This window comes from Geotrypetes seraphini, chromosome 7, assembly GCF_902459505.1.
Source record: "Geotrypetes seraphini chromosome 7, aGeoSer1.1, whole genome shotgun sequence".
Classification (NCBI taxonomy): domain Eukaryota; kingdom Metazoa; phylum Chordata; class Amphibia; order Gymnophiona; family Dermophiidae; genus Geotrypetes; species Geotrypetes seraphini.
In genome coordinates this window covers 160,711,291-160,724,767 of record NC_047090.1, presented here as the reverse complement: position 1 = coordinate 160,724,767, position 13,477 = coordinate 160,711,291, and the positions used below count along the sequence as shown (strand labels likewise).

The window sequence follows — 13,477 nt, the reverse complement described above, 5'->3', positions numbered from 1 at the left end:
TCCACCTGAATTTCAGTTGCCCTCAACTTCCATTGAAGTGTTTTGGGTACAGAGCTGTCTACAAAGCTCCAGATGAAACAGTTTGTTTAAAACAAGTTATTTTCCTTCTCCTAATGATAAATTACCTTTCTTACATTGTAGTCTGAATGCAAATGAAACTGTATAGAGAAATTGTGCAAAATCCTATTTTCTTTCTTACACAGTTTGCTTTGTCACATAACTCAGTATGAAGCAGGTCTTTCCTTTTCTGCCTAAGGTCTCAGCGTAGATCGGCCTTGTGCCCGGGCAGTGAAAGTTGACTGCCCATATCCACTGACGCAGATTACAGCCAGAACTAATGTGGTGTGGGCAATGACTGAGCAGCGAGGGCTTCTGTACCGGGAGGGAGTGAGCAGCTTCTGTCCTGAAGGAGAACAATGGAAAAGTGATCTCATCAGGTAACAGACACAATTACAACACTGCTACATTCATTTTATCATAACTCCAACAGTGTTACTATAGCTCATGTATTGTACCATCATAACTGAAGTCAGTGTTCATATTTTTATCAAAGGTTCTTATGTAAACTGCTCTGAATTGACTTCATAATCATTAGTGAGTGGTATAGAAGCTTTAAATAAACAATAAGCATAATATATTTCTCTTTCTTAAGAGATGTGGTTTCTCCCACACTCCAATCTCTTCAACATATTGCTGGGGGTCACACTCCATAAAAATGCTATGTACTTTCATGTGGAAAGCCTGAATTTATTTCCTAGCTTGTGTCTTCCACTTTCAGGTATGCTGGGGATGCTGTGGAGGCAGCATTCATGGCTTCCATAGGGAAGGGAGTACAAGTGATGAACAGATTTAGGATTCTTGGTTGCACAATTTCAGAAGGAGCTGTAGTGCATGGAACCTCAGCTGAGGAATGTTGTCTCAATAACTGAACTAGATGACTTTTGCAGTTATCTCAGGACAAGCAGGCAGCATATTCTCACATGTGGGTGATGTCATCCACAGAGCCCCGGTACAGACAGCTTTAAAAGTGCATCACCACTTTAAGAACTTAAGAAAGTTCACGAACTGCCCGCACCGCGCATGTGCGAGTGCCTTCCCACCTGACACAGGCTCATGGCTCCTCAGTTCTTAGTTTTCCGCTGAGCTAAGAAGTCATGTCTCTGAATGTTGTTCATTTTTTTTGCCATTTGCCTTCCCGCTCATGCGTTTTTTTCTTAATTTATTTCTAAGTTTACTTCTTTTAAAAGAAAAAGAGGAACATTTTTTCCTCGGGGGGCTTTGGCCACCAAGACCTTCATTTTTCCTCAGCCATCGATTTGGCGGTCTTTCCAATCATTTTTCAGGGCATTAATGGGCTAAAAAAAAGTGTTGCATGTGCCCAAGGCCAACCTCTCTTCCTGACAGTTGGTGCTTCAAGTTCCTTTGCCCAGAACACCCGGAGGAACTTGTGCCTGGTGTACTACCCTGCAGAAAGTTTTGATAATCAGCCGGAAACTTCAACAGGAAAGATTGTTTGGGACCAGTATGAGCATCGATCAGAAAGCCTTAGGCCCCTCCCTGGAACATCCCAGAATGCACTGGGAAGGGGAAGGCCTGCCATTCAGAAGAGGCAGGCCTGCCAGCCAGAGGGAGTGAGCATCCCTCTGGCCAGCCTTCTACAAAAAGGTACAGTGGAGGATGTTGGGTGAGTTTTGGGGGGTGGGGTTGTTAGTGGGAGGGAGTTGGCAGGGGATGTTAGTGGGGGTTGGTGGCAGGAAAGATTGGGAACCCTCCTGCTGGGGATGTTCAGGGGAGGTGCCGGCAGGACGGATTGGGCATCCTTCACGCTAGGGATATTAGGGGGGCTGCCAGCAGGAGGGATTGGGCATCCATTCTGCTGGGGGTGTTAGCAGGAAGAGGGTTTGCCGGCAGGAGGGCATGGGCATTTCTCCTGCCGGCTGATTTGTGGTAGGGTTCGGGGGTTCCCTGCCGCGGCCACTCCCAGACGATTGCGGCAGGGAAATTCCCCCTCCCCCATCAGATGAACGGCAGGGACTCACCAAAGCCATGATTCTTTAACCGGCGCCCAGAACTTGGATGTATCTTTAAGTGTCAAATGATTAAATTCATCCTTGAAGCAACAGCTGTTTTTTAGGAAGGCTGGAAGCCCGAAGGCATCCTTGTACTTAATCATAACAATTTTTTTTAGGTACATCAGAAGCAGAAAACCTGTGAGGGAATCTGTGGGACCATTGGATGACCAAGGAACGATAGAGGTGCTCAGGGAGGATAAGGCCATAGCGGAAAGACTGAATGAATTCTTTGCTTCGGTCTTTACAGAAGAAGATGTAAGAGATCTACCTGAACTGAAAATGGTTTTCAAGGATGATGATGCGGAGGAACTGAAAGAAATCTCGGTGAATCAGGAAGATGTACTGAGCCTTATCAATAAGTTAAAAAGTGATAAATTGCCAGGACTGGATGGTATACATCCCAGGGTACTAAAAGAACTCAAACATGAAATTGCTGACCTGCTGTTAGTGATCTATAACCTGTCACAAAAATCATCTGTAGTACCTGAAGATTGGAGGGGAACCAATGTTACGCCGATTTTTAAAAAGGGCTCCAGGAGAGATCCGGGAAATTACAGACCGGTATGCCTCACTTCGGTGCCGGGCAAAATGGTAGAAATGATTATAAAAAATAAAATTGTGGAACATGCAGACACACATGATTTAATGAGATGGAGTCAGGATGGGTTCAGCCGAGGGAGATCTTGCCTCACAAATTTGCTTGGCTTCTTTGAAGGTGTGAATAAACATGTGGATAAAGGTGAGCCGGTTGATACAGTGTATCTAGATTTTCAGAAAGCTTTTGATAAAGTTCCTCACGAGAGGCTCCTGAGAAAATTAGTCATGTGATAGGTGGATTAGGAATTGGTTATTGGATAGAAAATAGAGGGTAGGGTTAAATGGTCATTTTTCTCAATGGAGGAGAGTAAACAGTGAAGTGCCACAAGGGTCTGTGCTGGGACCGGTGCTATTTAACTTATTTATAAATGATCTGGAAATTGGAACGACGAGTGAGGTGATTAAATTTGCAGATGACACTAAACTATTCAAAATCATTAAAACTAGTGTAGGTGAAAAGTCTATGTAAAAGTACCTGGCATTGGCAGCCATGCCAGCTTTTACTGGAAACTTAATCAGTTATGCCTATGCATGCAAAAGGACATTTTTGGGTACAAATAAACTTAAATAAATATTTAGACTTATTTTTTATACTGGCATGGCAAAACCTGCTGAGCTGTAGGAGTCTCAAAATATTGGTAATTAAGCATTAAAGGGAAAGGGACCTGGAAATTAGAACGACAAGTGAGGTGATTAAATTTGCAGATGACACTAAACTGTTCAAATTTGTTAAAACGCATGCAGATTGTGAAAAATTGCAGGCGGACCGTAGGAAATTGGAAGACTGGGTGTCCAAGTGGCAGATGAAATTTAATGTGGACATATGCAAAGTGATGTACATTGGGAAGAATAACCTGAATCACAGTTATCAGATGCTAGAGTCCACCTTGGGGGTTAGCGCCCGAGAAAAGGATCTGGGTGTCATTGTAGACAGTACGATGAAACCTTCTGCCCATTGTGTGGCGGTGGCCAAAAAAGAAAACAAGATGCTGGGAATGATTAAAAAAGGGATGGTTAACAAAACTAAGAATGTCATAATGCCCCTGTATCGCTCCATGGTGTGACCTCATTTTGAGTATTGCGTTCAGTTCTGGTCTCCTTATCTCAAGAAAGATATAGTGGCGCTAGAAAAGGTTCAAAGAAGTGCGACCAAGATGATAAAGGGGATGGAACTCCTCTCGTATGAGGAAAGACTAAAACCGTTAGGGCTCTTCAGCTTGGAAAAGAGATAGCTGAGGGGAGATATGATTGAAGTCTACAACATCCTGAGTGGAGTAGAACGGGTACAAGTGGATCGATTTTTCACTCTGTCAAAAATTATAAAGTCTAGGGGACACTCGATGAAATTACAGGGAAAAACTTTTAAAACCAATAGGAGGCCAGCACTTACAATTTACGTGGGAGCCTTTTTGGGCCTCTTTGACCGGGTATGCTCGTAACCATGTACTGAATATTTGACTGTGTAGTTGTCACTTTCTGTACTGTCTGTGACATTTGCTCTCCTGCTGCTCCATGCCTTTTTTTGTGTGGGTGGGGAAGGGGGTGATTTTTATAGTTATTATTGTGGTTTTCGATTGTGCTTTTGACCAATAAACAGTTTTGCACATAAAACCAATAGGAGGAAAATTTTTTCACTCAGAGAATTGTTAAGCTCTGGAACGCGTTGCCAGAGGATGTGGTAAGAGCAGATAGCGTAGCTGGTTTTAAGAAAGGTTTGGACAAGTTCCTGGAGGAAAAGTCCATAGTCTGTATCGGTAGCATGGAATATTGCTACACCTTGGTTTTGGCCAGGTACTAGTGACCTGGATTGGCCACCGTGAGAACGGGCTACTGGGCTTGATGAATCATTGGTCTGACACAGTAAGGCTATTCTTATGTTCAAGAATGTACCTATTACCAAGGGTTGAGCATTTGTTCTATTTCTTGGAGTTTCCTAGAGCTTATTCTGCATCTAACTTGGAGAAATGAAAGAGATTGGTGGGGATGTTATTCTTGAAGAATTTGTGCATTAATGTTCTGAATACTCCCGCAGTTTGGTCATTAAGTTCTCTTGGGCTCTTAATTACTGTCATTAAGTTTGAGAGCTTTCTCCTCTATCAGTAAAGCATGCTTCTTGGGGCAGTTTACATTGCAGTTTCGCAAAACAGGATACCTTTTACTGCTTATTTCCTACCTAAGCAATCTGGAGATCCATTTCCTTAACCGGCTTCCAATGAATCTGTAAAAAAAAAAAAATTGGTCAAAATTGTGCATGAAATTTCTTTGTGTTCCCTCTGGGGCTGTTATTAGTAAATGTTCTTGGGTTTTTGAATGGCAGTGCCTCTCCAGAGGCACTGCTATTAAAAAAATATGGTACAGTGCCAGCTGCTGCTGTTGATTAGTCATCTAGAGCTGTATCCTAGCTTTCATTTTAGGGTTGAACTATTATGATATCTGAAAGTACAATCTAGAACCTTTCTCAGTTTCTTATGAACATCTTTCACAAGAAATATATACAGTGGTACCTCGGCTTACGAGTGCACTGGTTTGCGAGTGTTTTGCAAGACGAGCAAAACATTCGCAAAATTGGTGCCTCGCAAACCGAGCTTGCCTCGATGTACGAGCGCCTCCCCCTGCGATCTAGCATCCCCCCGCGATCCAGCCCCCCCCTCTCCCATGATCTGGCCTCCCCACCCACCCGAACACTTCGCTTACCCTCCATCTGGCACCCGGCACCGGCACCAACGCACACGACATGCCAGTGCCGGTGCCCAAAGATCTGCAGTCCTTTTTGCTGGGCCTTGAGCATCTGCGCATGCTCAAAGCCTTCAAGTTCCCGCTCTCTCCAAGATTCTTGGATCTCCGAGAATCTCGGAGAGACTGGGAACTCAAAAAGGACTGCAGATCTTCGGGCACCGGCATATCCTGTGCGTTGGTGCTGGTGCCGGGTGCCAGATGGAGGGTAAGTGAAGTGTTCAGGTGGGTGGGGGGTTCTGGATCGCGTGGGGGATGCCGGATCGTGGCGGGGGGATTCCGGATCACACAGGGGGGGGGGGCCTTCTTGAGCGGGGGGAGCAATGCCGGTTCTCGGAGGGGATAGAGCAGTTCTGCTGGCCTCAGGAGGTGGGGAGGGGTGGGTGGGAACGAATCAAGCGAGTATCCCTTACTTTCTATGGGGAAACTCGCTTTGATATACGAGCAATTTGGTTTACGAGCATGCTTCTGGAATGAATTATGCTCGTAAACCAAGGTTCCACTGTATATATTTTACATCTTTCTTAGGTGTTGCACATTGCCTAGCATAGCAGACTAGACTTCCAAACTGCTTAGAGAAGAAATAAAGAACTCATAGAGGATGGGAAACGCCAACTTATAGGCAAATTCAAACAGGGCAGAGTCTACAGTTCTGAGCAAGATTATATATGCCGATACCTACCCACCTACTCTGCTCTCTCTCCTACTATAATCCCTCCTATCTTTCACATCCTCAACCTATCACTCCCCACTGCAACTGTTCCTAATGTCTTCAAACATACTGTGGTTACACTTTTCCTCAAAAATCCCTCACTAGGCCCCCCATGCCCCTCCAATTAGTGCCCCATCTCCCTCCTTCCCTTCATATCCAAGCTACTAGAACATGTTGTTCACCACCGTTGCCTGAACTTCCTTTCATCTCAAGCTATTCTTGACCTGCTTCAATTAGCTTTTGCCCACTCTATTCCATGGAAACTGCCCTTGCTAAATAAAGTCTCTAATGACCACCTTGGACAGATCCAATGACCTCTACTCTACCCTCATCCATCTCAATCTATCTGCTGCCTTCGATACTGTTGATCAGCACATACTCCTTGATATACTGTCATCTGGGATTCCAGGGTTCTGTTCTCTCCTGGTTTTCATCCTCTCTCTCCCATTGCATTTTCAGTGAATGCAGTGGGGGATCCTCTACTGGTTTCCCACTGTCAATTGGTATAGCTGAGGGTTCTGTCTTGGGACCTCTCCTTTTTTCCATATATACCCACTCCCTTGGTGCACTGATCTCCTCCCATGGTTTTCAGTATCGCCACTAATTCTGTTCTCTGTAGCAGTAACCTCAGTTAAACTGTCTTGGCAAACATGACTACATTAACAAGTAACTAAATCTTGGTCCCAATGCACACGCATAAATTTTATGAAATATGCTTTATTGGACAATAAGTAGATGTACTCACATTTAGTAGATTTTCTCAGGGGTTTGTTGTCCCTGGGCACAGGCTTTGTTGTTTCAGTAGGTTGCAGAAGTAGGTAAGGTAGGAGATAGAAAAGCCAGAAGTTTGCAGTGGACTTTGAAGAATAGTTTAGTAAGATGAAATGATTCCAGGTGCTAGATGAAGGATCATACAGGTGTTTGATGGATAGCTCAAGGTGAAAAAGGCAGTCCTCTATTCAGGGAGACCAGCCATGTGCTGTTGATGGAGAAAGGAGAAAGACTGACTTTGAACACAAGATTTTTAAAGAGCACCCACATGGCAGAGGGAGGTTGCTGATGAATCCAATAGGAATAGAGGTTGGCCAGAGGTGGCAAGGAAACGTCATACCTTAACAGATCCAACAAGGCACAAGATGTAAAGGAGAGCAAGAGGCACAGAACTACAACCAGTCCCTGGGTTAAGAATGAGTTCGTTTTTTAAATCATTCTTAAGTTGAATTTGTATGTAAATCACATCATGTATGTATTTATGTTGTTCTGTACAGTACACAGTATGTAAAAACATTAAACATTTAAAGAAACAGTCCTAAAAATACTGTTCCCTCTTCACCACCACATCCAACATTTCTCCCTCTTATCTCTCTCTTCCCCATTTGTACCTCACTCTTCTCTTGCCACCATGTCCAATATTTCTCTCTCCCTCCCTATACCCAATAATTCTTTCTTCATTTCCCCATGTGCACCATCTCTCTTTCTCTCACTCAGACACCCTGCCCAACAATTATTCCTTTCTATTCCTTCCTCCACCTCAGCATCTTTCCCTCCCTCCCTCCATTCTTCTATCCTATGTCCGAGGTTCATGCATCTCTCCCTCCTTCCTTCCTTCCATCTTTTGTTTGACGTTTGTGCTCTCTCCCTTCCTTGTGTTTCCCAACATGACCCTCCTCCTCCCTTTCATGTCCCATCATGCCCCTCGTTGTCCTTCCCTCCCTCTGTTCTGTTTCCCAAGTTCGTGCCTCCCTCCCGCGGGTGTTAACCTCCTCTGGCTGGCTCCCTCCTCCCAGCTGCACTTCTCTTCACAAAGCCGCGGCCTGTGACTGACCCAGAAGTCTTCCCTCTGATTGAGAGGATATTAAAAAAAAAGGAAAAAACTCTCAAGAACATATGCAAGTAGCTACGAGCTCTATATTAGATTAATGCCGCTTACACATGTTTTTGTATCTAACTTGAGTACTTGAATGTTAGAATGTTAATTGATAATGTTTGTTACAGAGCAGAACAGAATTGTATTGTCAAGGATTTTTTCCCTGTTTCCCTCCTTCCGGTTATTTTTCATTACAGAGGTTCTTGATTGCTTTTGTACAAACTAAAAGAGCAAGAGCAGCTCCCTGGGAAGGAGGCATAGTTCAAAAGATGATTGACAGCATTATGTAAGCAATTTGTGGGTTCCGATGCATAACCCTAGCGTTCAGGGCCACTAGACACATCTACAGGAAAGAAGATTATCAAGTTAAGAATCAAAATCATGGTGTTGCTATTTGTTGACAGTGCTTCCATATCTAGGTTTGTAAAATGGGACAGCTATACTTGAAATCAGCTTATGCATGGAAGCTGCAAAATTGCTGCTTCTAAGTGAAAGGGGCATCATTTCCACATGGAGACTGTCAGGTTCATGCCATTCTTTTTTTTTTTTTCCACCTGGATCTTTCTTAAAATTACGTCAGATCTTCAACCATAGCTAAATTTACCATACTTCCTCGTTGATCCTTTTATTTTTCTGTGTTGTTAACCAACTTATGTTTAGCTATAAATCTTGAAATTTCTTATCTGGACTTTCATTTCACTATACTGGTGCCCTCCCTGTTATTTTTCCAAGATATATATTTGTAAAATGTCTACTCTCGTTGCATGTGCAGACCAATACCTATGCCCTTCAGTATGTCATAGTAGCATAGTAAATGACAGCAAATAAAGACCTGAATGGTCCATCCAGTCTGCCCTATAATTACATGCATTACAATTTCATGATTCAATTAAAATGTCTTATTTCTGGGCCATAGACCTTTAGAAGTCCACCTGGTATTGTCCTTAAGTTCTAACTACTGGAGCTACCGTCAAAGCTCACTCCAGCCTATCCAAACCATCTTGTTTGTGGGATTCAGACTGTGATAGTCTGCCTAGCACTGTCCTTATATACCAGATTGCTGTGGCTCCGGCTGAAGCCCTCCCAAGCCCATCCTAATCGCCATATACAGGGGACAGATTGTGCAAGTCAGAACAAAAATGTGAGAATTGCTCTTGGGCCTCTCACTACCCACCAGAGAGATCCCTGGCAAGTGCATGGTGAGAACATAAGAATAGCCTTACTGGGTCAGACCAGTAGCCCGTTCTCACAGTGACCAATCCGGGTCACTAGTACCTGGCGAAAACCCAGACTAGCAACATTCCATGCTACCGATCAAGGGCAAACAGAGGCTTCCCCCATGTCTTAATTACAGACTATGGACTTTTCCTCCAGGAATTTGTCCAAACCTTTCTTAAAACCAGGGTTTTGCTAAAGGGGATTGTATAGTGGGAGGTTTTCAAAGGGGATTAGGTGGAAAGTCTATTGTTTCAAGCACAGGCATGGACATTTACAAGATAGTTGGCCTTACTTGGAGCCCTCTATCATTACAATGCTGCAGCCTGGAACATGATATGTTTTTGATTGCAGCAACACAAATTTAAACTTACTGCATAAGTTACTAAACTATGGTACAAAGATAATGCAGGTTGTAACTCATAATTCCACTTAAAGCATTTTAGCACAGCTGAGTAACTATCCTAGTTGAGTTTTATTGCTAGAATTCCCTATAGAGTTTGGTGGCTGGTTCTGAGAGCACTATTTTCTATTTTCAGTGAAAGACAGGCATTAGAGCCAGTCTGTATCACTCTTGGAAACCAGCAGACTCTATGGGCACTGGACATCAATGGGAATCTGTGGTTCAGGACTGGTGTAACCTCCAAGAAACCTCAAGGAGAAGATGAACATTGGTGGCAAGTAGGCATATTTAACTTGGTTTTCAGAGTTGCCCCCAAGCTGAAAAAGTTTGTTTAACTGAAAATTAAATTTAGAGGCTCATGCTATCTTGAATTGGAATGTAGAAAATACATCTGTAGTAATGACTCCTTTGTTTTAGTGTTTTCTGTATGCTTCATTATATATTTAAAAATGGAATAAAAATATGTTTAATCAAGATAGAAAAAGTTCAGAATGGAAGGGTTGGCCAGAAGGCTCATTATTAGTGCTGTGTGCTTTCATACTGGAGGTCCCAGGTTTGATTCTTATGCCTGGCTTCTGTTCCTTGAAACAGCCTGGGATGTAACATAACATAGTAAATGACAACAGATAAAAGTCCTGAATGGTCCATCCAGTCTGCCCATTAGCTATACTCATTAAAAATATATGATTAAGTTAACTTGTCTCTTTTCTTTGATATTTCTGGGCTATAGATTGTAAAGTCCACCCGGTACTGTCCCAGGTTCCAAATGAAGTTGCCGTCCAAGCTCATTCCAGCCTATCCAACCATCCCATTGTTTGCAGGATACCTACTGTAAAGAAAGCATCCTGGCAGGCATCCTCTTGAACAGGAGTTCTTAACCTTTTTTGGTTCATGCATCCCTTTAACACCCCCTTCCTAAACCATGGGTTCACTAGTGATTACTAAGAGCTACATACGTCACTAACTATTAGCTGCTAACAGTATTAACTGCTAAAATGTTGCTAAATTACATAGTTATACAATTAGTAACTGTCCTAATATCATGTTTCCCCAAAAATAAACCCTAGCATGATTTTCAGGGAAGGCCTTAATATAAGCCCTACCCCCAAAATAAGTCCTAGTCCCGGGATTCGCCGACAGCAGCGATTCCCCCCATCCCACCTCCGCCGTGCAGCCGAACCCCCGCTGACCCTCCATCCTTCCCTCCCATTCGAACCCTGCCAACCCGCGAGCAAGCCCTACATAATTCTCTCCAAAGCAGCATCAGGTCAGCAGCACTCTAAACAGGCTGCTTCGGCTTTGTCCGCCCATGAATTTCCTTTGCTGCATCACTGTTGATGTCATCAGTAACACGGCAGAAGGAATTCACCGGCAGACAAGGCCGAAGAAGCCTATCGGCGGGGTTTGGATGGGAGGGAAGGAAGGAGGGTCAGCGGGGGTTTGGCTGTGCGGTGGGGGGAGGGGGTGCTCAAGGGTTCTGCTGCACAAGGGATGGGAGGGAGGGAAGGATAGAAGCTGGGCAAGGGTTTTGCTGCACGGGGATGGGAGGGAGGGGAGGAAAGATGCTGCACATGTGGGGGAGAGAAAGGAAAGAGGAAGAATTGGGGTGAAGGAGAGAAAGGAAGAGATGATCATGCACAAACCCCGAAAATAAGTGCATTTTTTGGCCCAAAATTAATATGACACTTATTTTCCAGGAAACACAGTAGCTGTCTTCACTCTGGATAGAAAGTTTCAATAAATTGCTTTAGATTTCTAGATACTTCTCTGCACTCCATTTGACTTCTTCCTATAACCCTTAGGGGAGTACAAGCACCATTGGTTAAGAACTCCTGCTCTAGAAAGCACAGTTACTTACAGTAACAGGTGTTATCCAGGGACAGCAGGCAGATATTCTTGACTGATGGGTGACGGCACCGACGGAGCCCCGGTACGGACAATTTTAGAGTGATTACACTCTAAGAACTTGGAAAGTTCTAGCAGGCCGCACCGCGCACGCGCGAGTGCCTTCCCGCCCGACAGAGGCACGCGGTCCCCAGTTAGGATAAGCCAGCTAAGAAGCCAACCCGGGGAGGTGGGTGGGACGCAAGAATATCTGCCTGCTGTCCCTGGATAACACCTGTTATGGTAAGTAACTGTGCTTTATCCCAGGACAAGCAGGCAGCATATTTTTGACTGATTGGTGACCTCCAAGCTAACAAAAAGAGGGATGGAGGGAAGGTTGGCCATTAGGAAAACAAATTTTGCAAAACAGATTGGCCGAAGTGTCCATCCCGTCTGGAGAATGCATCCAGACAATAGTGAGATGTAAAAGTGTGAACTGAGGACCATGTAGCAGCTTTGCAGATTTCCTCAATAGGCGTGGAACGGAGGAAAGCCACAGATGCTGCCATAGCTCTAACTCTATGGGCCGTGACAGAACCTTGCAGTGTCAGTCCGGACTGAGCATAACAAAATGAAATGCACGCTGCAAGCCAAATTGACAACGTACGTTTAGTAACAGGACGTCCTAATTTATTCGGATCAAAGGACAGAAAGAGTTGGGGAGATGATCTGTGGGGCTTAGTACGGTCTAAATAGTAAGCCAAAGCCCGCTTACAGTCCAAAGTATGCAGAGCCTGTTCTCCAGAATGAGAGTGAGGTTTCGGAAAGAAGACAGGCAGAACAATGGATTGGTTGAGATGGAATTCCGAGACAACCTTAGGGAGAAACTTTGGATGTGTACGCAGAACCACCTTGTCATGATGAAAGACTGTAAAAGGTGGATCCGCAACTAGTGCATGGAGCTCACTGACCCTCCTGGCAGAGGTAAGAGCAATAAGGAAAAGTACCTTCCAAGTGAGAAAGGTTTAAATGGAGGCTTCATTAAGGCGGAAAGAACCACATTGAGATCCCAGATTACAGGAGGGGCTTTGAGAGGTGGTTTCACATTGAAAAGACCCCGCATGAATCTGGACACCAAGGGATGAGCCGAGAGAAGTTTTCCATGAACTGGCTCATGAAAAGCAGCAATAGCGCTGAGGTGGACTCTGATGGAAGTAGACTTGAGGCCAGAGTCAGACAAAGAAAGAAGATAATCCAACAAGGTCTCCACTGCAAGGGAAGTGGGATCATGATGATGAAGAAGACACCAGGAAGAAAACCGTGTCCACTTCTGATGGTAACATTGCAGAGTGGCCGGTTTCCTGGAGGCATCCAGAATGGAGCGAACGGGCTGAGACAAAAGAGTATCATGAGAAGTCAGCCCGAGAGAAACCAAGCTGTCAGGTGCAGAGACTGAAGGCTGGGATGCAGAAGGGTCTCCTGATGTTGTGTAAGCAGAGAAGGAAACAGTGGAAGAAGAAAAGGCTCCCTGGAACTGAGTTGAAGTAGAAGGGAGAACCAATGTAGCCTGGGCCACCGTGGAGCAATCAGAATCTTGGTGGCTCGTTCCCTCTTGAGCTTGAATAAGGTTCTTAACATGAGAGGTAGAGGAGGGAAAGCGTAGAGGAACAGATTGGACCAATCGAGGAGAAATGCATCCGCTGCCAGACGGTGAGGAGAGTAGAGTCTGGAGCAGAATAGGGGCAGGTGGTGATTGTGAGGAGCTGCAAAGAGGTCTATCTGAGGAGTGCCCCACTGAGCGAAGATGGACTGTAGCGTTAAAGGATCGAGTGTCCACTCGTGAGGCTGGAGAATTCTGCTGAGCTTGTCCGCTAAGGAATTCTGTTCCCCCTGAATGTAGATAGCTTTCAGGAATAGTTGGTGATCTGTGGCCCAAGCCCAAATCTTCTGGGCTTCCTGGCACAAGAGGCGAGATCCTGTCCCACCCTGTTTGTTGATGTAGTACATCGCAACTTGATTGTGCACAGCAGGAGGACTTGAGGAAAGAGAAGATG

General features: G+C 44.6%; 1 protein-coding gene across 2 annotated transcripts in view; it reads left to right on the top strand.

Annotated features, from left to right (window-relative positions):
* The window catches only part of TECPR2 (tectonin beta-propeller repeat containing 2), a 132,865-nt gene that overhangs the window by 62,202 nt on the left and 57,186 nt on the right, over window positions 1-13,477 (top strand). For both annotated transcript variants that reach the window (XM_033953159.1, XM_033953160.1), the window contains 2 exons: window positions 257-437; window positions 9,736-9,877. In XM_033953159.1, the coding sequence (XP_033809050.1) occupies window positions 257-437; window positions 9,736-9,877 (323 nt within the window). The remainder of the gene's footprint in view (window positions 1-256; window positions 438-9,735; window positions 9,878-13,477) is intronic.